The sequence below is a fragment of the Lissotriton helveticus genome, chromosome 1_1 (assembly GCF_964261635.1).
Source record: "Lissotriton helveticus chromosome 1_1, aLisHel1.1, whole genome shotgun sequence".
Classification (NCBI taxonomy): domain Eukaryota; kingdom Metazoa; phylum Chordata; class Amphibia; order Caudata; family Salamandridae; genus Lissotriton; species Lissotriton helveticus.
Window position 1 is genome coordinate 1894613687 of NC_136057.1, and position 25098 is coordinate 1894638784.

Consider the following 25098-nt stretch of genomic DNA (forward strand, 5'->3'; position numbering starts at 1 on the left):
CACCATCTGAGCTAAGAGGTGTGGGAGGATGGGCTGAGTGACGATACCAGCTAATTGTTTAAAAAAAAAAAAACTTTCACAAAGCTTTAACAGTTTAGAAAATACAGAAAGCTACGAGTCAGCCTACTTTACATCCTTCTACTTTAAATTCCATCAAACTGATAAGATTTAAAGTTGGATTGTGTAAAGTTAGTTGAGGTTGCTATAATATGTACCTTAAAAAAAATCCACTTATTCCTTCACACATAATCACAGGGTGTGCACCCTGTATATCGAAACCATAAAATTGGTAGCACAGAACATTGAGGACAGAATATCGAATCCAAAATATCGACAGGTAACTAGGTGTAGATTTTCTATAACTTACTCCACTCTTATATTATATATATATCTTTAAAGGAATGGGGAGTTAGGAATAGTAAATCTATACCTACCTATATACACATATATTTTGATATTCTGCTCTTGATATTGTCATCCCACGATATTCTTAGGGGGACGGGGTCGATATTTAGTACTACAACTAGCATTTTGGAACAAATACACATATAGAGTACAGCTTTACAATTTGGTCAGAGCTGAGGGTCATGACCCCTAAAAATATACTTCTGCCTACAGGCCTGCAGCTTTCACTATCTCACTAGGTTATTATTTTCTGCAAATGTACACATGATATATATATATATCCATAAAGGGGCTGTTGGTCAGCAGGCTTCGTCCATTGGTCTGCTGATTTGCCATTTACATTTTGCTTCTTCCTGCCAGACCATACAGCATGGACTATGGGTCAATCCACTTTACGGACTGGTTCCATTCACTTGAGGGACTAAACACAAAGCTTGTGCACATTGTTAAAACAATATTTCCTTTCTTTTCAGTGACAAAGTTCTTTTAAAGTGTGTTTTTTATGTTATTTTTGTATACTGTCTTTTAAAAAAACATGTATTTATTTTGCATGCACTTTGGGGGCTAATTGAGATGGTGACTTATTTCCTTTGTCCCTTTTAAAGTGATGTTACAAATTTAAGTGACATTGTAGCTGCCTTGAATTTGAATGCTTGATTGGGTGATAATTTTTTTTTGCCGCCTTCTCAAGCATTGGCAGTAAACTGCATTGCACAACTGAAAGACTATGTTTTTTAATCAATAGTGAAACATCCACAAAAGTGATTCTGTTAAATGTAAACACTTTTATTGCAAGCATATTATGGCCTCCTATAGATGGCATCAAGTTTTATTACATTTGCCCTCTTTTTTTGTGACATATGTATACAATAATAAATATATAAAACAGCAACCACTGCACCAGCATGCCAAGGCTAGACCTACTGGCTTCGCCAAGGCTTGTATAAATAACACAGCATGCTGCATCTGTTGGCCTTACTTGTTCACTCTAAAATTCTTTTAAAGGGATTTCTTTTAGCTGTTTTGAGTTTCAAAGAAGCCGATTTTTTTTTTTTTTTTGCGGCCTAAATACAAAATTCCTGGCAAAGTGGCAAATCTTGCCCAGAAGACAATGCATTATAACATCTGGGGCTTCTTTAACCAGTGACGCCATCAATTGCAAAAATAACCACCCACACCTCTGTCCATCACATGCCACTGTATATAAAATGGATGAGCTGAGTTCTGCTAAGGATATGGAGTGAAAACAAAGGGCATGATTACGATCTTGGTGGATGGGATACTCCGCCAGGACCCTGACGGATATCTCGTCCGCCGTATTACAAGTTCCATTGGATATAATGGAATTGTGCTATGGCGGATAGGATATCCGTCACGTTTGTGATGAAGTAACCCCGTCCGCCAAGATTGTAATCAGGTCCTAAGTTACTGATTACGATCTTGGCGGACAGGGGTACTCCGTGACAAAGTGACCGATACCCCGTCCGCCAAATTACAATTTCATGATATGTTATGGAACTTGCAATTTGGAGTCACGTTCGTAATGGAGTGTCCCATCGGCCAAGATCGTAATCAGTCCTAACCTAAGTGCTGTTCTTTGTAATCAATGCAAGGTTAATAGTTGAGCACCGCCGGGCTAACACATGTTAAGGTGCATTTGTTGTGCAGTAATTTTCCTTCTTTTGAAGGACTGAAATGTAGCAAGTTTTGGCTGGAGGCCTAAGACGCACCTAATCAAAGAGAGCAGCGCAGGTGAACTTTCAGTTTCGCTTTCATTTATGGTGTTATAGAAATGTGTGGTACTGTCATTGTTCATTGTGCTTAAAATCGATGTCTGATCGATGTACCACTGGCAGCTTTTGTTTTGGCTTTCCTTCTTCTGTGTAACATGAAAGCATGTAAAATCCATCCAAAATAAGTGCACTTAAGTGCCATGACTAGGTGATCAATCCCTCCTTTTATTTCTGCTTTCTTGCATGTTTTTTTTAATGTATTTGTACAATGGTTCATGTTATTTGCAAACATACGCACGCCACCTCAAGATGACAGCGTTTAAAAAAAATCTTTTTTTATAGTATATTAGTGGTGTACTTATATTTCTTCAGCACCAAAAGCCAACCAGCGAAAGTGATTTAGATAAACATGAATGTGCATTAAATGCAGTGCCATCTATTGGGCATCTCGCAGGATTGAACACAACATCACTGATTTAAACACAGGATCATCTCCAATTCAACTGTATTATCAGTACTTCCACTGACTTGCTTTCTGGCGCTGGTCTGCTGGCTGTTGGTCGAACAAACTGTATGTGCACCTTAGCAGTATATTTTATATCTAACTTAAATCCCCACTTGATTCCTTCTAGTGTACCCCATACTTTTGTGAAACGCCATTATAGCAGGAGACCGTAAACCTGCGAAACTAGGGAAAAAGTTGATTACCAAACTAATACTCTATTCCATTATATATCAGGGCTTTATTATCTGATATAAATCAAGTCAGTTATTAAGTTACAAAAGAGCCTAATATTAATCTACTATTGGAACCCATCACCCACATTACAAGCATGCACAGCAAATGGATAAGGTAATCTAATCACAGTGCAGTAGTGAAGAGTAGAAGATCCTGATCCACCGGGAACCCAAGAACTAAAGACGATTAAAAGGCTTAAGGGAGACAAATATCAGAAGACCAGTTACAAGCCTTCTATTCAGACCCAACTTCTAAGCAGATGATCAGATACTTCTGCTGCATCTAGAGTTGCACCTTCCATGTGTTCACCCCCAAACAGGATACAGTGCCCATGTGCAAGTACTTTATAGACCAGCTCACCCGTATACTTCTCTGAAGATCTTGCTTGACGGAGGCAGCGGGTGACGGGATATGAATGTCAACCTTGATGGTGCACTCTAGCGGTACCCACGAGGAGGAGACCCCGCTCTGGTATTTCCAATCTGCAGGCTTGGCTGAACACTGGAAGAAAAAAAACCAGAAGACAATTTATTTTAATTGCAATAATCCACAATATCATCCAGTATTGCATTTGAGCTATATAAATCAGGGTCCACTGAGCACAAAGGATTTTTTTTTTTAACAGCCCATTTATTCAAACCCTATAAGAAGAATTAAACTTGCAGTGTAAGCAGACTGCAGTACAGATTCAGGTTCAACTTCACTGATGAGAATGTCCATTTGAGAAACTATCCTTTCCGCTAACAGAAGCAGGCTCTTCTGACAATTAACTTGCCTACGTCACTCCAGCATTTTCCTGTACCTATCCGACAGACATATGAAAGAAAATGAATAATTTTCCAATTTTCTTTTGAGTATAATTCTATTTATTCTTGCAATTGTATTACACTGGTCTTGTTAGTATGGATACCAGTGACAGGATTTTTGGAGCCCTGGGTAAAGCCAAATGTTTAAACACTACCTATAAATTGGTCTATATTTGAGAGATCGAGGAAAAATTTGCAACCCAGAGATAGCGGCATCCATGGCTACTACCTATATTTAACAACAAGGGGTGGTGATGGACAGAGTCTCTGAATTAAGCAGAAAACTCTCACCCAGTCAAGAGATCAGGGCTAGATCCAACACCGTTTTTTAGCTCACTGCATCATCCCAGTTTCAGTACCGGGCCGAAGACGCCTGAAATGGCAGAAACCGGTCCCCGGAAGCTTGTTTCCTTCCCAGTGTAAGAATTGGCTTTTGTAGTCTGGTCTGCCCTGTTCCCATGATGCACTGGGCCAGGGACAGACTAATTTGCATACAGCCAGGTTCTGAAACTGGGATGGTGCAATGAGCTAAAAAACGGTGTTGGATCTAGCCCTGATCTCTTGACTGGGTGAGAGTACTCTGCTTAATTCAGAGACTCTGTCCATCACCACCCCTTGTTGTAAATTACTACCTATATTTACCTTTACGCACATTTACCATAGAGAAACTCCACAGCTGGGGTGGAAATCTCCATTTGGTGAAGTATAGGGAAAAGTAAAAAGGTTTATTAAACTTGGAAAGAGTCAGTACAAATATGTGTATGTTATACAATACTGCAAGTTAAGTGTATACATTTATTTTAAAAGCAGTTGAGAAGAATAAAAATGCTACCGCGCTGTTATCTATATTTTAGTTATAATAATTAATTTAAATAAATTAGATGATCATTTTTCTGAAGTTTAAATAAAAAATAAGTTGTTACAAAGTAAAAAGGAAAAAGTTTGATAATGCAATAATAATTTTTGAAAGTGATGCATACAATTATTAAAAAGTAATATAATTGTATTTATAAAAGGTAATTTTTAAATTAAAAAAGGCTGACAAAATGTCTCATAATTAAATAAGAGATGTTTTAAAAAATATTTTCTAAACATTAAATTATATTTATTTTTTAACTATTTTCCTTTAACATTATTTCCTGGGGTTTTTATGTAAGGAAAAAGACCCTACCTCCATTATTTTGTATGGAAGGGTGTTGCGTTATTAGTGGTTGGCCATGTGTGATGCTGGACTCACTACTGTTTCTTTTTGTCAGTAGTAACTTACACTCATACATTTGGCTCGACCTGTTTCAAGGGGTGGAGACATGTAAATCAACACTTTTGAGTAACCATAAATCAGGATTTTTTGAATAGCCCAAAGTAGTGTAGGTACTCAAAAGTGTGAGAGTAAACGTACAAGTGTAAATTACCTTCGTGTATAGGCCCGGAAGTGTATTGGATAGATGTGATACTGGCAGAGGGTAGAAGGTTTCTATAAATATTAATCAGGTGATGACAAGAACACAGCAACCAGCTTTTGAAACTGCACAGAGCCCTTAGCCTAAAACCAGAATTGCAAATCAAACGCCTAATAAAATAACCATGTTTTACCAACTACAGATGCTTAATATAAATGTGTTTTGGGTTAACACTATGGGCCTAATTACGATGCGGTCTGACTGACGCATCACAATGCATGCGGTCGGAGGCAGCAGTCGGAGGGACCGACCAACGCTTTTCGTCGGAAACTCACCCTAATCCCTTAAGGATGGCGTTTTTGTCGTTGGGATAATAATGTCAGTTTACGACAGCCTTTCCATTTTGGGCTCTCCGACATGGAAAGGCTGTCGGAAAGTGACACTGAGGGCCCTGCCCCCTTTCCCCCTGGCCCTCCACATCTGGGCTTGTGGCTGCCACACGGTGCAGGGATGTTCACAAACTCCCATTTCTCCATGGGAGCTTGTGCTGCGGGTGGATTTTTACTGGTTGGGATACAGATAGCACAAACCTGGAGGGCAACCCTCGCTCAAAAACCTATATTTGCCTCACTGGCCAGTAAGAAAGCTAAGATCAGTACCCTGTCCCCTGTGCCAGGACACGTGCTCTAACCATGTAAGCTCCTCCCAATATTCCTGCCTCCTGGAAGTAGCTACTGTCACCATACTGCCCCTCGAAGGGGGAGGAGATGCATTGATATATCCCCAAAGATTCAAGGACAGGATTATAGCCACATCTAGCATACATTCTGCTCGATGTAGTTGGAGGTCAGGTTGTACATACAAGCATCTAGAGCCACTCAAGAAGGTAAGCTCTTTATTTCATATTTAGGCCCTTAGGCATTATCAACAGCCAATAGGTCCTGCCAGACTTCCATCCTCCCTCCAACTGTATCTGTCTCCATACACCACACTACACCATTCTATGACGTCATTCACTCCCATCATTGCAGAATACAGCTCAGACATGGGGAGACGCAGGATACTACAGGGTTTTTTCCAACATTAACAGGTAGACTACATGTGTTTACAATAATTGCTAATATCGTAACAATCAATAAACTAAACCAAAGGAATTAATACGTGGTTTGAACAAGGCGAGAAACCATGTACTTTTAATGCAAAAAGGAAACTATGGAAAATGGAATAAGATAAAATGTTTAAAAATAAGCTTACCTTGGCATCTCGGACGTCATACGTTCGACAGGTAATTCTTTCGGATTAAAGAAAGCACATCCATTCATAATGAAATTAAACAATGCTGTAAATGCACAGATATGCTTTATCTGCATATGCACACGCGTAATACAATTAGCATTTATCCCTAAAAAAAAAAAACTATTCTGCACCCTATTTAGGCTAGCACAATTGTCTAAACTTTCCATGAATGACGCTTCGAAAAATCAACATATGACCACATTTTACAAATGTATTGCCTCCACTCCAATATAAGTCGTGTGATTTATAGTAATACATTCCAGCAAGCCTGCCATAGTTTCATTTTGCCCTGTGGAGCCAGTCCTTCCCCTTACACCCTCAAGCTCCACTAGCTGGCTTTTTTAGGGAAGAAGTACATGGTGCACCCTAGTCCAATTCCGAAATATAGTATAGTACTGAGAAGGTATCATAACCTGCCGCACCATCCTCGTTCTCATCTACACTCTGCAAGTATTTCGATATCCAGTTCTGCAGAGGGCAGCTTGGTGCAAACTGGGGCAGGTGAGGTTCCGATGGGAGACAGGGACACAAGCTGCCAAGGACCACTACCTAGTCTTAAAAGATTTGTTAAAATTTCATTTTTTTAACCGCTTTGCTGAGGCTGGAATTCCCCCGTGGTGCTGAGAAATTTGATGCGTGCTCGGTTCGGACGGCCCCCGGCTGTCCTCCGCACACGCCCACCGTGATGTCAGACGGCCGGGGGCCGTCCGACGCACGGAAGAGGTTAAAAATGCATACCGTTTTTCATGAAGGAAAATGGGCTGCATTCAGAAAAAAATGCTTTATTTAAAATCCATTACAGACAGGGTGGTCTGCTGATCCTACAGTCCATCATCCCTGTGATGGCAACGAATCGTGGGCCGCAGTTTGCATCTCACCTCATTAATATGCATGAGGTAGGTCAAATTGCGACACACTACAACTCGGTATCTGGCGACCCAACCTATTAGTATATAGGTAAAGATTGCACAATACCATTCGATTCACTAAAATGCGGTGCGCGAATTGCAAATACTTTTAGCGAATAGAATGTTCATAACTCTGGTCCTAGGAGAGCTGCCGGTCAGAATCTATCTCAGTCTTATGAGCTAACACACACTGACAATGCCAATAGGTTTCGTTTCTTATGCGAACATAAGCAAGCATTATTTGTGTATGCTTGCATTTACATGCCTAAGCTGCTGCCCATAAAATCTAGACCTACTGGCTTTGTCAATGCGTGTTATGTGTGTCATTGAGTATGTTCTTCCGAAGCAAATTATAAACTCATGTAACTTTACAGGGCTCTTTTTTGTAGCACCACAGTGAAACTTTTTTAAGACAACAGCAATTGTACAGCCCCTTCAAGAGAAGCCTGCTAACACTCCTCTGACACTATTGTTTAAATGGACTAATATAATGTGATAGCTATTTAATAAACTTTGTTAATTTCGTAAACATGTTTGAGGAGCGACGATGTTAGGTCATCTAAGTTCATTTCTCTTGTAATTAGCACTTTGTTGGAAAATGGCCCTGGTACTCCATGGTAGTCAGGGAGGTACTTGGGAACCATTCTTTTTCTCTCCTCTCTCTTCTCCCTCCCTGATAGCTTTCTCTCTACCTTTCACCTCTCTCAGTCTCTCTCTTTTTTAAGGCTTCTGGTGCCTGCTGCAGTTAACCTGGGGGAGCTGGGGAAAGTGACAGAGGCATCAGGAACAGCCCATGGCTCTTAAAATCTGCCCCAGCCCACAGGGTAAATGCCCAGGCAGATAAAAGGCCTGTCCAGCCTTAATGGTAATGGATTTTTGCAACATGAAGCAAGTAGCACTTTTTATACAAATCTCCTAAAATCTTGAGTCTCTGCTGTACCCAAAGACTTCACTCATTTTGCAAGGTTCTGGTTATGCAGAAGTTGGTTCAGCTAGCACTAGAGTACTACAATGGACCTGCATTAAATAATCACAATTGTATGAAAAAGGATACTTCTTTGTAGCAGAGCAGAAGTGCAGAGCTACTCTGTCCGTTACATCGTCCTCGGCATAGCTCCATAACCTTGTTTTCATCACAGTCTTATCCACTGAGAACACCAGCTGAAGAAAAAGTTTAAATTGAATTCAAATGTAAAAGATTTAAAAGCAACAATTGCACCGGCTTGCACACAAAAAGTCAAGTAATTAATTTAATTGCATTTATTTAAAAATTGTTCACTCTTATTACTCTGATTATGTGTGCCCTGGAGGAGGGTGTAATATTTATCGCACTTGATAAAATCCAAGACTGAAGGGACTGGAATTTATGAGGTGAGATATATAGTACCTGTGTTGAGTTTGCCACTAAAATGGGGCATAACATGATTTTTGGTGCGGTCCGCGTCAAAATCTACATGCCTTAGTGCCTATTGGGGATTTTTACCCCAGGAAAAATGTGGCTGGGGTTGCAGTGTCTGGTGAGAAACTCGTGATTTCAATGCCTGGTAATAGTAGTTACCAACCATATCACAATTAACTGGGGCATTTGTAATCAGAGACTAAGGGCCTGATTAAGAGTTTGGCAGTGTGGGAGCGGGCCGCCACACCACCGCTCTGCTCACACTGTCAAACCTGTCTGCCGCCCGCCCGCCATATTACAAGTTGATGTTCTGGCAGGTAGGTGGCATGGCGGTCCCGTGGCGGTGCAGTTTAAAGGCTCATAAGGGTGCCTTAGAACTGCACAGCTGCGGGACCGCCAATGCAGGCTCCTGCAAGCCAGGGACTGAGCAGTCCCTGCCTCGCAGGAACAGAGGTGCTGGCACACAGGGGAGCACAAGATGTGCCCTCCTGCATGCCCACCCATGCACTGGGCCACAGGGGGCCCTATCAGGCCCACTTTGTTTATTCACTGCTAGAAGTTTCATGGCGTGAGAACCACCATGAGACTACTGGCGGTGAGGAATCTCGTAATATGCAGTGACACCACCAAGCATATTGCCGCCTCAAGACCGCTGTGCCTACGCCAGGGATTGCAGATCCCGGGGGTTGCAATGGTGCCATGGAGGTCCGACTGCCATGCTCTTAATACAGTGGTCGCACTGCTGATGTGGCGGCCCCAGACAACCACCGCACCGCCACCGGCCCTTAGTGTTCCAACTGGCAAGCACACAATTCAGAGACAAAAAGTGAACGCAAGAGCCTCATAGTATCACAATGATAGTAGAGGCACCTTCTGGTTATTCTGTAATAAGACAGCAGAAAGCACATTTCTATATTTTTGTTATTTATTTCGTTTGGGTCTAACCTAGGAACTAGCAGTGCACTTAGCAGAGAACAAAGAACCTGCTTAACAGATTAAGATCAAATGAGATCAGTTTTTTTAATGCAGGGGGAAGTATAAGCGGGCACGAGTGGGGTATGAACATTTTAAATGTGACATACAGAAAGGCTTTCGACACCTTAAGACACAAGATCTTAAGAAAAGTGGCTGAATTTCTTGCCTCTGATTTGATGCATGCTGCTGCAGGAAGAATGCATTCAATCAGGGCAACTAAGTATTTAGAAAGTCAAGCAAGAATGTTATTAGCACTGTTGATTTAAGACAGGATAAGCAATTGTTCTAAGGTGCACTATGGAGAACATTTATTTTTCCTTGTGAAGGAATCTCAGTACCATCTCCAGGATCAGGTTGCTCCTCTGTTATTATAAGTTTTAATACTCATTCTGATGAATTGTACGTCCCTCCATCAGCTTAGACAGCTTACATACACTGTGATGAAGTTTGGGAACATATGATATCCACCCCCATTATGCGCTCCTGATACACCGATGCAAAGATCTCTAAACTTCACAATGGACTGATAAAGATCAGAACGCTCTACTGTACTATTCATGGCAAAAATGCATAAAATCCACCCACTTTCAAAGTAATTGGGAAGAGCTAGTAGATCACTCTGTGTCCACGGACAATTGGAAGCAGTGATGGAAGTGAAGGAAAGTGACACCAATATGTATTAGATATACACTGATCTAGTATACAGCTTTACACAAGATAAATGTCATATCAGGGGCTCTTCCACGTTGTCCTGTTTTAGCTTTATACACGCAATGTCAGAATACTTAAAGTTGCAACTATTCTGCCTTGTAGTTATTGTCTTCTCTATGGTTATCCAGGTCCACAGGAGTGTCGATACTGAAAATACCACATTAGGGTAATACTATATTTATTAAAAAAATATATATTATACCAAACTCAAAAAGGACGCAAACATACACAGGTGTCGAGGAAATATTGATTGCCGGGCCACAACAAGGAGGGGAATAAGCAGAAAAGTCAGGTCTTTAAAGTCTTGTGAAATAAGAGGAGCAAATGTTCCTTTCTATTATGGATAGAGTGCGTATTCCGTAATCTAGGATGAAGCCACTGAATATCCAATCTTTCTAAGTTTTGCGTTTTTCATGGAGGATTGTTAGAATCATGAGATGAGCTGATTGATTTTGTGTTTGAGGCATAAGTGGGTTGTACCTAGGTGACACTAATAAATCAATTTCAAAATCTTGAAATCAATCCTTGCCTTAACTGGAAGCCAGGTTATTGAAGATGGGAGAATAGGTTTCATTGGTGTACAATGACAGTGGCCTGAGTAAATATGTTTATCTCTTCCGTGCACTTCCTCATGTATCTGGTTGATACCATGAGTCTTACTGTTCCAGAAGTGGTATATGTAAACATCTTGGGAGAGTTACAGAACTTTGTATGGAGCAGTGATGTCATGTTAGAGCCTTAAAAGTATTTAGTATGTTACACTATGATTCCAGAGCATGATCATCTATTTGTTATCTTGCTTTCTATCATCATCTGTCACGTCACTCTATCTGCAGAGTTATTTCTGGTACCTCACTCAGCGGTGTTTTCACACTGTATGTTTTCTTCTGAAGCTAGACAAACTCAATAGATTAAATCTCAGAGAGCGCAAAACTTAGGGGCCGATTCACAAACTGCCTCCGCACTCATAGTGGAGGTCCCGCAGTTGTGGCGGGGGCGCACTAGTGAAGAATCCTCCGCAATGTTTAACTGCAGAACGGAGGTCCTGCCACGAGTGAGGGACCCCCGCCACGACTGCGCGGCCTCTACCACGAGTGTGGTGGCCATATATGAATCAGGCCATGTGTGTTCACACATTTAACAAAGCCAACTAACCTAATGGTGCAACAAAAGATCTGGGGAGATTTCTCACAGGCCTACCCACTCCTGATGAATAATTAGGCAGCAAACTATCTTCTAGTTAGGCATCTCACTTAGGGGGTCATTAGGATCGCGTACGGACTTGAGTCCGTCCGCGACCCCAGAGTAGGAGGGAACGTCCGCATGGGCTGTGGCGTTCCCTCCGTGCAGATTAGGATGTGACCGCCAGGGTGGCGGTCACATCCTCTATCTTTAACATTGCGGCGGGTGCAGCTTCAAGCTGCACCCGCCGCAGTGTTAAAAATGCATGCACCGCATTTGCGTGCACAAAGTGGCAGGCACCACGCGGTGCCTGCTGCTTTGTACACGCAAATGCAGGGGGGTACCATAGGTACCCCCCATGTGCACCCCCCCCCCCTTCACCCAGGGGGCCCGCAACGGGCCCCCGAAGTGAAGGTCCGTATGCTTTTCCACGGCGGAAAAGCATACATATTACACCATCTTAATATATCTGGCGGTGTCTGATAGACACCGCCAGCCATGTTAAAGCTTTTCCGCCACGGTCGGAAGGCGACCGCGGCGGAAAAGCTGCGGACAGATTTCAAGACCCACCGGCATCCTAATATGGCGGTGGGTCTTTTGAGGCTCCGCAGCGGTTTTCCCGCATCCTCCGGGCCGGCGGTTGCTTCCGCCGGCCCGGAGGATGCGGGAAAACTACGATCCTAATCTACCCCTTAGTTGGCAAGTTGCCAGCTGAAAGAAAACTGTTATCACAACATAGTTGTAACAAAACCTGCAAATTTATATCCAGTTTGAACATATCTGAGCGGATTTAAGATTTTCTCAATGCAGCATATCGTTGTATCGCTCATGAAATCTAATATTTCAAGAACATTGGTGCCCTTTAGTTGTATTACAAGTAACTTTAGAAGAGGACTCTTATCTAAATCTCTGCACTTACATTAACCATGCAAACTTATGTCGTATCTTCATTATTTAAAAAGTTGGATCATCATTAAAATGATAAACATTCTTTAATATAGCAAACAATCCAAGATGCCTTTTTTAGAAATCTGTTACAAAAAAGTGTAAAACGACACAAGGAAACCTTACTTATTGTAGGTGAAAAAGGGATGAACCCATAAAAATCATTATAAAAAATATAAACAAAATCAGGGTATAGTATTTAGATGGAAGTACCTAAAGGAACAAACCTTAAACGAGACATGATAAAGAAGCAAAATAAACAGGTAACATATAATGAGGGGAGCTGTAAAATGAGAGGCAGAAGTAAAGGAGGTATGAGGTACAAAAAGGATAAATAGTTCCTTCAACACTATATCTAAGGACTGACATTTTAAAATATTTTTTAGGTTCCTTCTTCAACACAACCTGAAAAACATACCTTGCGAAGTACATTTTGAGCCTCTTTGCTGAGATCTGGTGATGTGATAAGAAACACACCGAGCACCAACAGTCCTCCGGGCAGCATGCGGGATAACTGTTAAAAGTATATGATATTATACGAATTTGAGAAAGCAAACTCTAAAAAGACATAACAAGCTTTAAAGTGTACTTTGCAATTATTATTCCAACCGATTAGTCTTTGGGAATACTCAAGTCTGTGTAAGTAACAACTGCAACCGCATCTTCCATGTTTACCCTAGTGATACCAACAATTACAACAGCGTAACTAATGGAGATTGACAACTAGTCATGAATAGTCTATATCAAATGTCCCCCTCTGAAGCTTTCCCACAATGTTTGCAATCTGAGAGTCACGACTGACACTGACTGTAAAGTCATTCCACATGTAAAGTGTTACAAAAATCGGTATTTTTCCATTTTTGCATCATACACGTTTTTTCACTCCACAAGAAATCACAAGAAACCAGCCTGTTTTCGTAGTGGTCATTCCTCTCATTAACAGCTGCAATGATGGGCCACCTCGCCAAGAAACTCTTTGATTCCAACAGTCAGTGCTTAATTTCAGTGGTGGCTGGCAGCTACGGAGAGTGGTGGGCCAGCAAATGGTTGGCGGGTGGGTGCATGCACTATCGCGGGCCGCAAATAAAATAAATATTCACTTACCTTACATGCTGCATGTACGACGCGTCCTCCATCTCGCTCCAGTGCAGTGTTCAGAGCAGGATCCAGCTAACTCCCTTAACCAGTACTGCTGCTGCTCTCATGCTGTTAATCAGCCTGATCAGCATGAGAGAAGCACCAGGATTGGAGGGAGTGACCTCTCTCTGCTGCCAAGGACACTAGAATCCTGTGCTTGCTCTCAACCCAGCTTAAGAGAGGTTTAAACAGGCCCGGCTCCAGGAATTCTTAATTGGGTGGGCCAAGGACGCATTTGGGTGGGCCACTGCGGGCTCGATTTGTCGCATATATGTCTAGGCAGGCCTGCTTCAGGGCCTTCCTTTACCTCTTCTTAGTCTTACAAGGCCCAGTAAAACTCACTCTTTTCCAAATCTCTTTTTAATGTTATCACTCACAAAAAGTATTTTTTCTATGTAATGTTCCTTTGATGGGAAGAGGAGGTTTCTGAGGTGGGAGTATCAGGCAAGTGACACTTCTCGGGCTCCCTCTGTGTGAGCCTTCAGGGAGAATCCCTCTTCGTTACTACCTCCACCTGACCACGGACTCTTCAACGCACTCCATTACAAGCTTGATTATCCACTACTCCTCTCCAGTGCACCTTATCTCACAGATGACCTTGGGCCCCGCCCCATGTCAGGCACCATCTCCCGGTAAAAACATTAGTAAAATCCCCTTCATACTTAAAACATTGAATAGAGCAATAAATATAATTAGCACGCACTTTAAAGTATGTTCCACAGTGGCCCTTATGGCCCGACTGCTAATTAAATAAACAAAAACAGAAAGGCCATGACAGGGCCGGCTTCAGCGCTGATGCAAAAGTCTTTTTTGGCGCTGCACCAAAAACCTTTTTCTCCATAAATACCTTTACTACCATCTTCCAACAGTGCCCCTCATCCCTCCATGGCCCCCCTATTGACCTCTTCCTCGGATTCCCTCACTGACACACGCCACAACTGCCCCTCATCTCCCCATAGCCCCTCCCCTTTATGACCTCCTCCTCGGATTCCCTCACTGCCACCCTCCCCCAGTGCCCCTCGTCTCTCTGTAGCCCCTCCCCCTCATGACCTCCTCATCAGACTCCCTCAATACCACCATCCACCGGTGCCCCTCATCTCTCCCTAGCTCCCCCTCCACCCCATGACCTCCTCTTCGGATTCCCTCACTGCCACCCTCCACCAGCGCCCCTCATCTCTCTGTAGCCCATCCCCCTCATGACCTCCTCCTTAGACTCCCTCACTACCACCCTCTACCAGTGCCCCTCATCTCTCCCTAGCTTCCCACTCCACCCCATGACCTCTTCCTCGGATTCCCTCACTGTCATCCTCCAACAGTGCCCCTCATCGCTCCATAGCCCCTCCCACTACCTCCTCCTCGGATTCCCTCACTGGCACCCTCCACCAGCGCCCCTCATCTCTCTGTAGCCCATCCCCCTCATGACCTCCTCCTTAGACTCCCTCACTACCACCCTCTACCAGTGCCCCTCATCTCTCCCTAGCTTCCCCCTCCACCCCATGACCTCTTCCTCGGATTCCCTCACTGGCACCCTCCACCAGCGCCCCTCATGTTTATGTATCCCCTCTCTCATATGCATTTAATTTGTTGTATAACGCTGCTCATATCAATGTAGTGTGTGTCAGTACTTCACACCACGCACACACTTACAGAGACAGTGAATCATGCAAGTATGTAAATCAGTCTACAGGGAATGTCACATAAGCCAATGAGGATTACAAGGTGTAGGAATCATAGGTCATCCATTCTGGTGGGTAGTATATTTTAAGAGGGTTTGGTCTGGGGAAACACAACCGTAGGATTTAAAGAGTATTCCATGGGGGTCAGCTTTACTGATAAAATGTATATCTGCCCAAACATACTCATTTTAGCAACATTAGAATAATGAAAAGACTAGGGAAGTTCTAACTATATCACAAAACAAAAAAAGCGAAGTTCTAATTATACCATTCATGTTTGTTTACAGCTCTTTGGTGGCAGTTCATTGTTCACTGCCTTTTGTTAGGATTGTAACTTCTGAAGTAACACAAGGATCTCTGTGACAAAGGCAGTAACCCACTGAGCTATCCACATAAAATACAGTGCGTCTGCATTTAAAAAATACTAACGGACAAACGATTGCTCTAAAGCAGGATCACTAATCACCAACTTTATCTGGGCATTGCCATTTTGTATTGTTGGATTGTTGACCAGCATCGGCTATGATGAAATGATAAAAACTGTTTAAATGAAGCACATACGAAGTATGTGTCCTGCTGGGCCTGTGCAGATTTTAAAAAGATTTTTTTTTTGTAACACATTCTCTTACCTACTCCATTAGTCATACTTTGTGTCACAGCCTTATGTGATAAGCAGCTGCAGGGGTCAGGGGGTGACTAGGAATAAACAGACCACTTTTCCCCTGCGCTGCATAGAAAAAGAAATATCAAGCAGCAGGACAGTAGGCAAAGGTTACCAAAGGTTACCGTTGTCAAAGAAAGGATTTGTCCCCTTTCACCATGCAGAGATGAAGGGGTGGAAAAAGTAAACAAAGCTTAGTTAACATGTTAATGGTCTTTTAAAGACCTGTTAAGTACTTTGGTGCGGCTGCGATAATCTTAAACTGTCTGTGTGTGTGTGCGCCCGGGAAGCTGTCTCCCTGGGCTGACACGCACGACCTGTGCGTCGCACGCCTGCCTTCAAGCCCTCACTGCGAGGGCCGAGGCTCCTGTTTGGGTGGGCCAGGCTCATCTTTGGGTGGGCCGGGCCCACCCAGCCTACCCGCTAGAACCGGGCCTGGGTTTAAAGTACGCATGTCTGACTGCCAGTCGCAAGGCAGCCAGCCAAAGGGACAAGCGCACTTTGAACGTAAGTGAATATTCAGCCCACTACTCCTCCCTGCTGCTGCCACTCAGGAGATCGCGCCCCGTCCTGACACTCAGTTTATGACGGGTTGATGAAAAATAAAATGGTAATAAATTAGCTTTATTGCCATTTTATTTTGGGGGCATTTTTAGTTGGCGGGCGACACTCCTCCGATCTAGTGGAGGAGAAGACCCTGTATAATTCGAGTCAGTGTTTGCCGGTGGGGGCCACCGGCAACAACGTTTGGGGATCAGCACTTATTTTTCTGCATCAGATATTTAAGGATAGCAAGAGAGAGAAAAACACACAAATTGGGAAAGACGGGGGAAGAGAAAGGCCCTCATAAAAAGGGGAAAGCAGTAACCTGCAACAGTGAGATAAAGGGATAGGAAGTGTCTGGTAGTGGATTAGAGGCATGAGGCGGATTTAAAACGACCAGAGTTCTATTGGGTGCGTTAACTTTCCTGATTGCTGCAGCCGCGGTCTATTTTGCAAAGCTTTGGGCACTGACACTTTCTTTTCACCTTGTCATGGGCCTTTTTCTCTCAAGTCCTGCTTCTATTTCACTAGCTCTCAGTGGCTAGAGGCCCATGTGCTATAATGGTGAGTTTAGTACGGCCAATATATTTTCTGCCAGTTAGGTTTAAGAGCAGGAGAATAGCCAGGTTACAAATGACCTCATGGTGTGCTCAGTAAACAATTAACATGCCACATGGGATTAACTTCCATTCTTAAATAATTGACCCCATTAGGATACTTTCATTAGCATCCTACAACTAGAGTGTGACTATCTATCATTTACAATATGTATGGGAGGAAAGGGAAGCGTGCAGGCCATATCTCTCTACATCTTCAGACTCCACTCCCCTTATCGCCCCTCACTTGAATTGTCCAACCAGTTGTACCTCTAGAGCCCCATTACTGGGCACACTCACTAGGTTCACACTCCCATACTAACATATTGGAGGCATTAGTGTCAACTCTGAGGTAAAAACTAATTCCAGTCCTACAAAAACTAATGTAATTTGTACCACTAAATTTACAGGGAGGTTAAGTACCTGCTTGAACAGATGTTCTATCTGCTCAGATTACTAAATTTCTACATGTCCTGACCAATGAACGACTTGAACATTAATACTTTATCGTTAATCAAATTGACTCCACGCTGTTGTGCAATAACACCCAGAGGATAAGATATTGGTTTCTCCGCTGTTTGTCTGAGTTATAAGAACCATAATGGGAACCATTTGGTCTTACCTGGCGCGCATGCTCTGTGGCCCACTCTTCATCGATGCGGTCTAACTTTGACTGACCACTTTTTCTTTGGGGACCATCACTTTCTTCATCTTTGGCTGGTGTGCGAACAGCCAGAACTACAAAATCCCTTTGTTGGGAACACTGCAAACGAATTAAAATGACCAACATAAGTAGACTGCATATAACATCTGGAAAAGAAAAGCAAGGGCAGACAGAACTGTTCAACAAATGCAGTAATTTACGCAAAGCGAAAGGCGCACAGGCAGAAACGCTATGTTCAAACATTGCTGGGTTTATAGATTGACATGAGTGTACCACAGCATAGTGTGAGGGGATCAATGCTCGTCACTCTATCCATTAGACAGGGTGATAAGTGCTTTCAGCTGGACTGAAGTCAGGGTACTAATTAATGGAGTGTCCTCGCCTGTTTGCAACTGGCAAACACTGGTAGGATGTCCAATCTGTTTCACTTAAAAATAGATCTATCAATATGCCGCAGGTTTTATATTATTCAATTAGGGCGGTACCTTTTATGTTTCATTTATGTTTTCTTAGGCAATTGACGTCTTAGCAACCATTGTCTAAAAGTGTATTAAAGCTGCTGTCATGAGCCCTGTAAACTCGTGAAGGCAAAACACAGCTAAAGGACGTATTACAGTTTAGCATGTAAGAGGTTTAAAGCAAATTATACGCTCTAGTCCAGTCATTAAAATAGCTCGGTAGTATTTAGCCTCTTTGCAAGCACATCCACTTTGAGAGAGAAGGAAACTAATGCATAGGGAGAGGAAGTAATTGCTCATTATCTGGTAGCTTGTGCCATAACCCTGGAATACACAGTTGGAAACTTACCAACGAGACCTCAACTCTCCTGAAAGTGTATTAAAGGTCTATAACGAGTCCCACTCTGACACACCGTGAAAGCAAAGCCGCACCCACAATTATTAAATTGGAGCTTTCATTAAAAAAATGTTGGTCATTCCATCCAGGTCCGTATATAGCACTTGGGCTTAAACTGATTCCACTTATGTCAGCTGTGGGGATGACTCAATTTGTCCAGGATCACATAATGTGTTCAAGTATGAAATCTGGGACTACAAGCCATGTTTTCTTTATTAGTAAGTCACTCCTTCGCCACTTGGCAATATAACCTCCCATTAAGTGACTTGAAACCGCTTTCATGAGGAACTTTCCCAGAAAACTCATGGAGACATAAACACTGACATTTGCTGCACTGCAGCCTATTATTCAAAATAACATGCTCAGTTCATTAATTTGTCTTCCACATATTATCAGGCACATCATATAGGGCATATCAAGTCCTTGAAACATAACTAACTGCTTTGGACTGGGGACAAGGTAGGCATGACGTTAACCCCCGCTACGATTCGCCTTAGTCGCAAAGCCTTTAGCCTGCTGGATAAGCAAGGGCACCCTTATTAAAGGACTGAAATGTGATCAGGGCTGGGAGAATGAAATTTTGCCTTAGGCGATCTCCTTCTCTATCCAATACAGTAATAGCAATCCATTCCCAGAGTTCTAAGTGTGATTGAAATATATGGGAAGTTTTCAGAACTTTAAATAAATTGGTCCAAGTGGACTCTGTATCCCTTAACAAATTGGAACCCACCAGAAAATTTAACATGCCTACTAGAAGAGTTTATTGATGGATTCCATCATCCTAGCATCCAGGCGGCCATAAGGAGTTACCTTTTTATACGGGAGAACTCCATAACATTTCTGACAAACTTCAAGGAAGACCTTAAACTTTGGAGGAAACCCTACCCCTAATGGGATGAGCCTGACTATATAAAAAGATTACTCTGCCCAAGTTCTTATACGCATTCCAGAATACAACATGTAGAATTCCAGGGAGTACTTTTGGAGAATAGAAGGGCTAGTTTGCACATAGCTTTGAGATGGCAGTCACCAAAATAACTCTGAATTCTCTCTGTAGAGGAGTGTACGAGGGCGGAATTGTCCTACCAAGTTTCAAAAACTATTATTGGGCATAGCAACTGAAAGTTATCAATCACTGGCCAAACAGTAAGCAACAGGAACCATCTATACTGACAGAAAGCAGCGCAACGTGGGAGAAAGCTTATTTAGCACCATGACATAGTGGACATACTCTGGCGACATGCCCAACCCACACAACACAGGTAGTAAAAACACAGCAAAAGATAAACGGACTAATGGGATCGGAAAGTCAACATATACTAGAAATTTCCGTATGGATATCAGTATGAAGATCAGTAATACTGAAGGAACTAGGAAAGCTTGAAAGATTACAAAAAAAAGATATTTATTGACATCTCAAAACTAACTAAGTGACATATGGGGCTCTGGAGAACTAAAAATATTTAGGGTACTGCAGGAAGATTACTAGCTGGAAGATTACCAATACTACCACCATCTTCAAATATTCCATGCACTAAGGAACCTTACGTATGCGAGAGTTAGAACAGGAATCTCCGCTAGAATATGGTGTCCTTTCTGCCTTCTACAGAAGCATACAACGTCCCTAGTATACAGAACTCAAATTAATTACCTACAGAAAACCCTTTATAGGCTCCACAATAAGTGGGGAAAAGACCTGGATGATCCTGATTTGAAAGAGCCTTGCAGAGACCCGAGTGAATGAACATTATATCAGGCTGTAGAGCAGTCCAAATAAAAAGATTATACCCAGTGCACCTGGCTAAATTAGGTGGAACTCAGGGAAATATCAGCATTTGACCCTGTCTCACTCCATATCTTGCCAACATTGCCTCAGCTCTCCCCAAAAGCCTAACTGACCTTTTTAATCTATCTTTAAATAGTACCACCTTTCCTATAATCTGGAAGGCAGTCAGGGTCAAACCCATCCTGAAAAAGGCTTCTGTATCAACCAATCTCTCTCCTTCCCTATTTCGGAAAGGTTTTAGGGTCCTTGGTCTACAAGCATTGTACAACCTTTCTTGAGAATAATAAAGTGCTGGACCCCCCTCAATCAGGGTTTAGGGCCGCCCACAGCACCAAAATTCGCTGATAGAGGTAGTTGACAATATTAGACTGGCCCAGCACAACAGGCAGTCAGCTATGCTTGTCCTACTTGATCTGTCAGTGGCGTTTGATACTATCTCCCACAGAACCCTAATACATCGACTGTGGGAGAAAAGAATCAGGGGAAATGCCCTAAATTGTTTCAGGAGCTACCTAACAGACCAAACCTCGATGGTCCAAACTGGTACCTTTGTCTCCCAAAGTGGGACGGTAGATAAAGGAGTCCCCCAGGGCTCTATCCTTAGCCCCACCTTTTTAAATCTTCATGTGGCACCCCTGGCAATGGTGATCAGATCTCACAGGTTTGACACTGTGTCGTATGCGGACGACACGCAACTACTGATCAGCCTGGACGCTGACCATTCCGACACTAAACTCAGATTCACAAACTACATGGTCCATATAAGCACCTGGATGCAAACCAACCACCTCCAGCTTAATGCTAGTAAAACGGAGATCATTCACTTTGGGAAGGCCAGTGAATACTGGTCGAGTGACTGGTAGCCTCAGAATCTTGGCCCCTGTCCGTCCCCCAAACTTGTAGTTCGCAACCTAGGAATGATGACCGATAATAAACTGTCTATGAAAGACCATGTTAACCATGTAGCAGGCATTTGCTATGGATTAATGCGGAACCTACAAAAGGTTTTCCAATGGATCCCACTTGAGTCAAGAAAACAGCTTGTGCAGGGCCTAAGAATCAGCCGGCTTGATTACGGGAATGCTCTTATGGCCTCCATTAACAAAGAGCTTCTCACTAAACTTCAGGTGCTACAAAATACCGCCACCAGACTAGTACTGAAACCTACCGTCCCGTTCCCCGTTGGCTCCAGGTTTGAGAGCCCTCCACTGGCTACCAATCAGGAAACAAATCCGTTTTAAGATCATCAGTCTGGTACATAAAATCATCCTCAGGAATGGGCCTAGCTATTTGGCCAAAAAAAACTCAACTGGTACCTGCCCAACAGAACCCTTAAATCAGAAACCAAGTATCTCCTTACTCCACTTAGGATATGCACCACCAGGAACAGTGGGAGATTGTTCTCACATCTTGCTTCAACTTTGTGGAATGTACTCCCCTTGCAGTTACGCATGGTCACTGATCATCGCCTGTTTTGAAAAAGGCTAAAAACCTGGCTCTTTTTATACATTTTCCTCTTCTGCTGTTGGTTCCACTTCCCATCTACGGTTTAAGCTAGCGCTTTGAGACCCTTGGGTGATATGTGCGCTTAATAAAATCTTGTGACTATGACTATTTGGAGATGTGGATATGTAGGCACTTTTATGCACATGGTTTGGACTTGCTCAGAAATACAAACCTGCTGGTGTGGAGTTACAAAGCAAATTCACAGAACTATGGAGACTGAGTTTGAAATGCCCATGGAAATGGCACTGCTGGGTATATTGAAAGATAATACCAAGCCTTGATGGACAATTACTTACCTTGGGTAACACCTTATCTTGTAGAGACATCATCTAGCCGCAGATCCATACCAGGTGTCAGACTGGATGCGGAAGATTTTTTTTTTGCGCAATACCCTTGCGCGCAAGTAGGTGGTGTTGGTCGGCTCTGCATGATGTCTTTGGCACGGTCTGCCCCGTAGTGACGTTCGGATCACCTATATAGGCACCACCTCAGCGCGCTGACGTCAGTTACTTTTCACGACTTTCCATGGCAGAAGCGCATAGCTATGAAGAGCACTGACACTGGTGTGTTTTAACAACTAGGGCTCAGGAAGGGATCAGCCCTGACCTCAGAAACCTGTCCGCAGTGTGGGCAGGATGGGTGGGTCAGTAAGGAATCTACGGCTAGTTCATTTCTCTACCAGATAAGGCCTTACCCAATGTAAGTAACTTGTCCATCTGATAGAGCTATCTAGCCGCAGATTCCTCACCTTTGAATAGATACCCGAGCAATACCATCCCCGGAGGAGGGACTGTGGAAAATTTTTGACCAAAAAGTCCTGCAGGACAGAATGACTAGAGGCCTTACCTGTGCACTTGATTGTTGAGGCAGTAATGCTTGGTAAATGTGTGCAGGGCTGCCCACGTTGACGCTTGACAAATCTCGAGGACTGGGACTCCATGTTGCAACGCTGTGATAGCAGCCTAGCTATGGTGGAATGAGAACTTAAGCTTTCAGGAGGCTTTTTTCTTTGCCAGAGCGTAGCAAATCTTGATGCAGAGGACACCCCATTGTGAGATAGTCCTTTTCTGCACTGCACAACTTTTTTTGCCCCAAAGTAACCACAGAGGTGGTCATCCACCTGGAATTCTTTAGTGCAGTCAAGGTAGAATGACAATGCGCTTTTTGGGTCCAGGTGGTGGAGTCGCTCGAGGGATGTGGTAGAGCACAGAAAGTGGGTAAGGTGACAGATTGCCCCACATGGAATAGTGCTACCAGTTTTGGAAGGAAAGAGTCTCTAGTGCGAAGCACCAACTTGTCAGGAAATATTGTCAGGAAGAGAGTCTTGGATGACAAAGCCTGCAATTCGCTCACCCTCTTGACAGAAGTCATTGCCACTTAAAAGGCTGTATTGATGGTAAGCAGCTGGAGGGGAGGAAATTGAGCAGAGGTTCAAATGGAGCACATATTAGGAAAGCAACAATCAACTTAAGGTCCCACTGAGGCATAATGAAAGGGGAAGGTTGGAACACATGTACAATTCCCGTTGAGGAATATACTTACAATGGGAGATTTCAATTATAAGGGTTGTCTGACAGCCGCTGAAAGGTAATCTTTGAGAGTGGCCAGAGCAGAGCCCTGCTAGGCAATGGGTAAAATAAAAAGAAAAACATCAGAAAGGGAAGCAGAAAGAGGGTCAATAGACATTTCTCTACAATATATTGCAAATTTGCACCATCGGCAGGCATAGTCCGTCTTGTTAGAGGGACACCTGGCTGACAAAATAACATTACAGACTTTGGGAGGAAGGTTGAATACTATCAACTGCTGCTGCTCAATCTCAAGAAGGCGTAGAGTTGACAGGTTCAGGCCCTTGCTGCTGCAACAGAAAATCCATCTGAAGGGGTAGCCAGATTGGAGGATCAATGCTCAGTTGGAGAAGCTCGGAATACCAGACTCTCCGTGCCCAGTTCGGAGCCACAAAAATGACTTAGGCCCGGTCGTTCTTAATTTTCTTGAGAACTCTCGGTAGGAGGGGTATGGGTGGAAAGGCATACAGGAGGCCTGACTCCACTATAGATGAAAGGCGGTCTCTGCAGAGGCGAACAGATCTAATCCAGTCTCTCACCCCTGCTTAAAGAGACCTTGCACCACCTCTGGATGGAGACACCATTTGTGATTCACTATGCATTGACAGCTAAGTTCGGTCACCCTGGCGTTCAGTGAGCCTGCCAGGTGTTGGACCACCAGAGCTATGCCCTGCCGTTCCAGCCAAGTCCAGAGACGAAGGGCCTCTTGACAAAGGGTCCACAAACCCAACCCCACCCAGTTTGTTAAAGTACCACATGACTGTGGTGTTGTCCGTGATCATTTGCACTAGCTTCCCCTTGATGGAGAAAGGAAGGCTTTCAATGCCAAACAAATTGCTCGGAGCTCCAGCAAGTTGATGTGGAGTTTGGATTCCACCGGAGACCAGAGTCCACTTATCTCCACCTCTCCCAGATGGCTGCCCCATCCCAGAATTGACCATCTGCCACCACTGTGCGATGTGGTTGGGGAAGGGAGAGAGGTCTGCCGGTGACCCAATCACAGTTTGTCAGCCACCACTGCAATTCCTGTGCAGTTCCCCCTGGGATCTGGACCATGTCAGAGAGATTCCTCTGATGCTGCGCCAATTGGAACTTCAGGTCCCACTGCAGAGCCCACATATATCATATAGTATGAGTCACTAACAGCAAGAGCCATGAATCCCAGCAGCCTCAGAGTCATTCTCACCGAAATCCAGGAATAGAGGCTGAAACATCGGTATCATACCCTGAATATCCAGAACTCACCATTTGGGAGGATAAGCCCGAAACTGCACTGTGTCCAGAACAGCTCCGATGAAAGAGAGTGTCTGAGAGGGAGTCAGGTGTGACTTCAGCACGTTGATAGTGAACAACGCGGATGCAGGAGATCTGCTGTAGTCTGGTGGTGGGAGGCAACAGCCAGGGGCCAGCCCGCATTCAAAAGCCAGTCATCGAGATAGGGGAAAACTGACTCACCTAATCTGCGTAGATGAGCTGGGACCACCGCCATCACCTTGATGAACACCGAGAGGTGCTGGTAAGGCCAGCGGGGAGCACAGTGAACTGAAAATGCACGTGGTCTACCATAAACCAAAAGTAGCGCCGATGAGGAGGCAGGGTGGGAATGT

At 43.5% G+C, this 25098-nt stretch overlaps 1 protein-coding gene across 3 annotated transcripts in view; it reads right to left on the reverse strand.

Moving 5' to 3' along the window:
• Positions 1-25098, reverse strand: part of ODR4 (odr-4 GPCR localization factor homolog) — a 237167-nt gene that overhangs the window by 152438 nt on the left and 59631 nt on the right. For all 3 annotated transcript variants that reach the window (XM_078642589.1, XM_078642600.1, XM_078642610.1), the window contains exons 3-7: positions 17735-17875; positions 12918-13013; positions 8342-8448; positions 6338-6374; positions 3238-3378 (exon numbers count right to left, since the gene is read on the reverse strand). In XM_078642589.1, coding sequence (XP_078498715.1) covers positions 3238-3378; positions 6338-6374; positions 8342-8448; positions 12918-13013; positions 17735-17875 — 522 coding nt within the window. The remainder of the gene's footprint in view (positions 1-3237; positions 3379-6337; positions 6375-8341; positions 8449-12917; positions 13014-17734; positions 17876-25098) is intronic.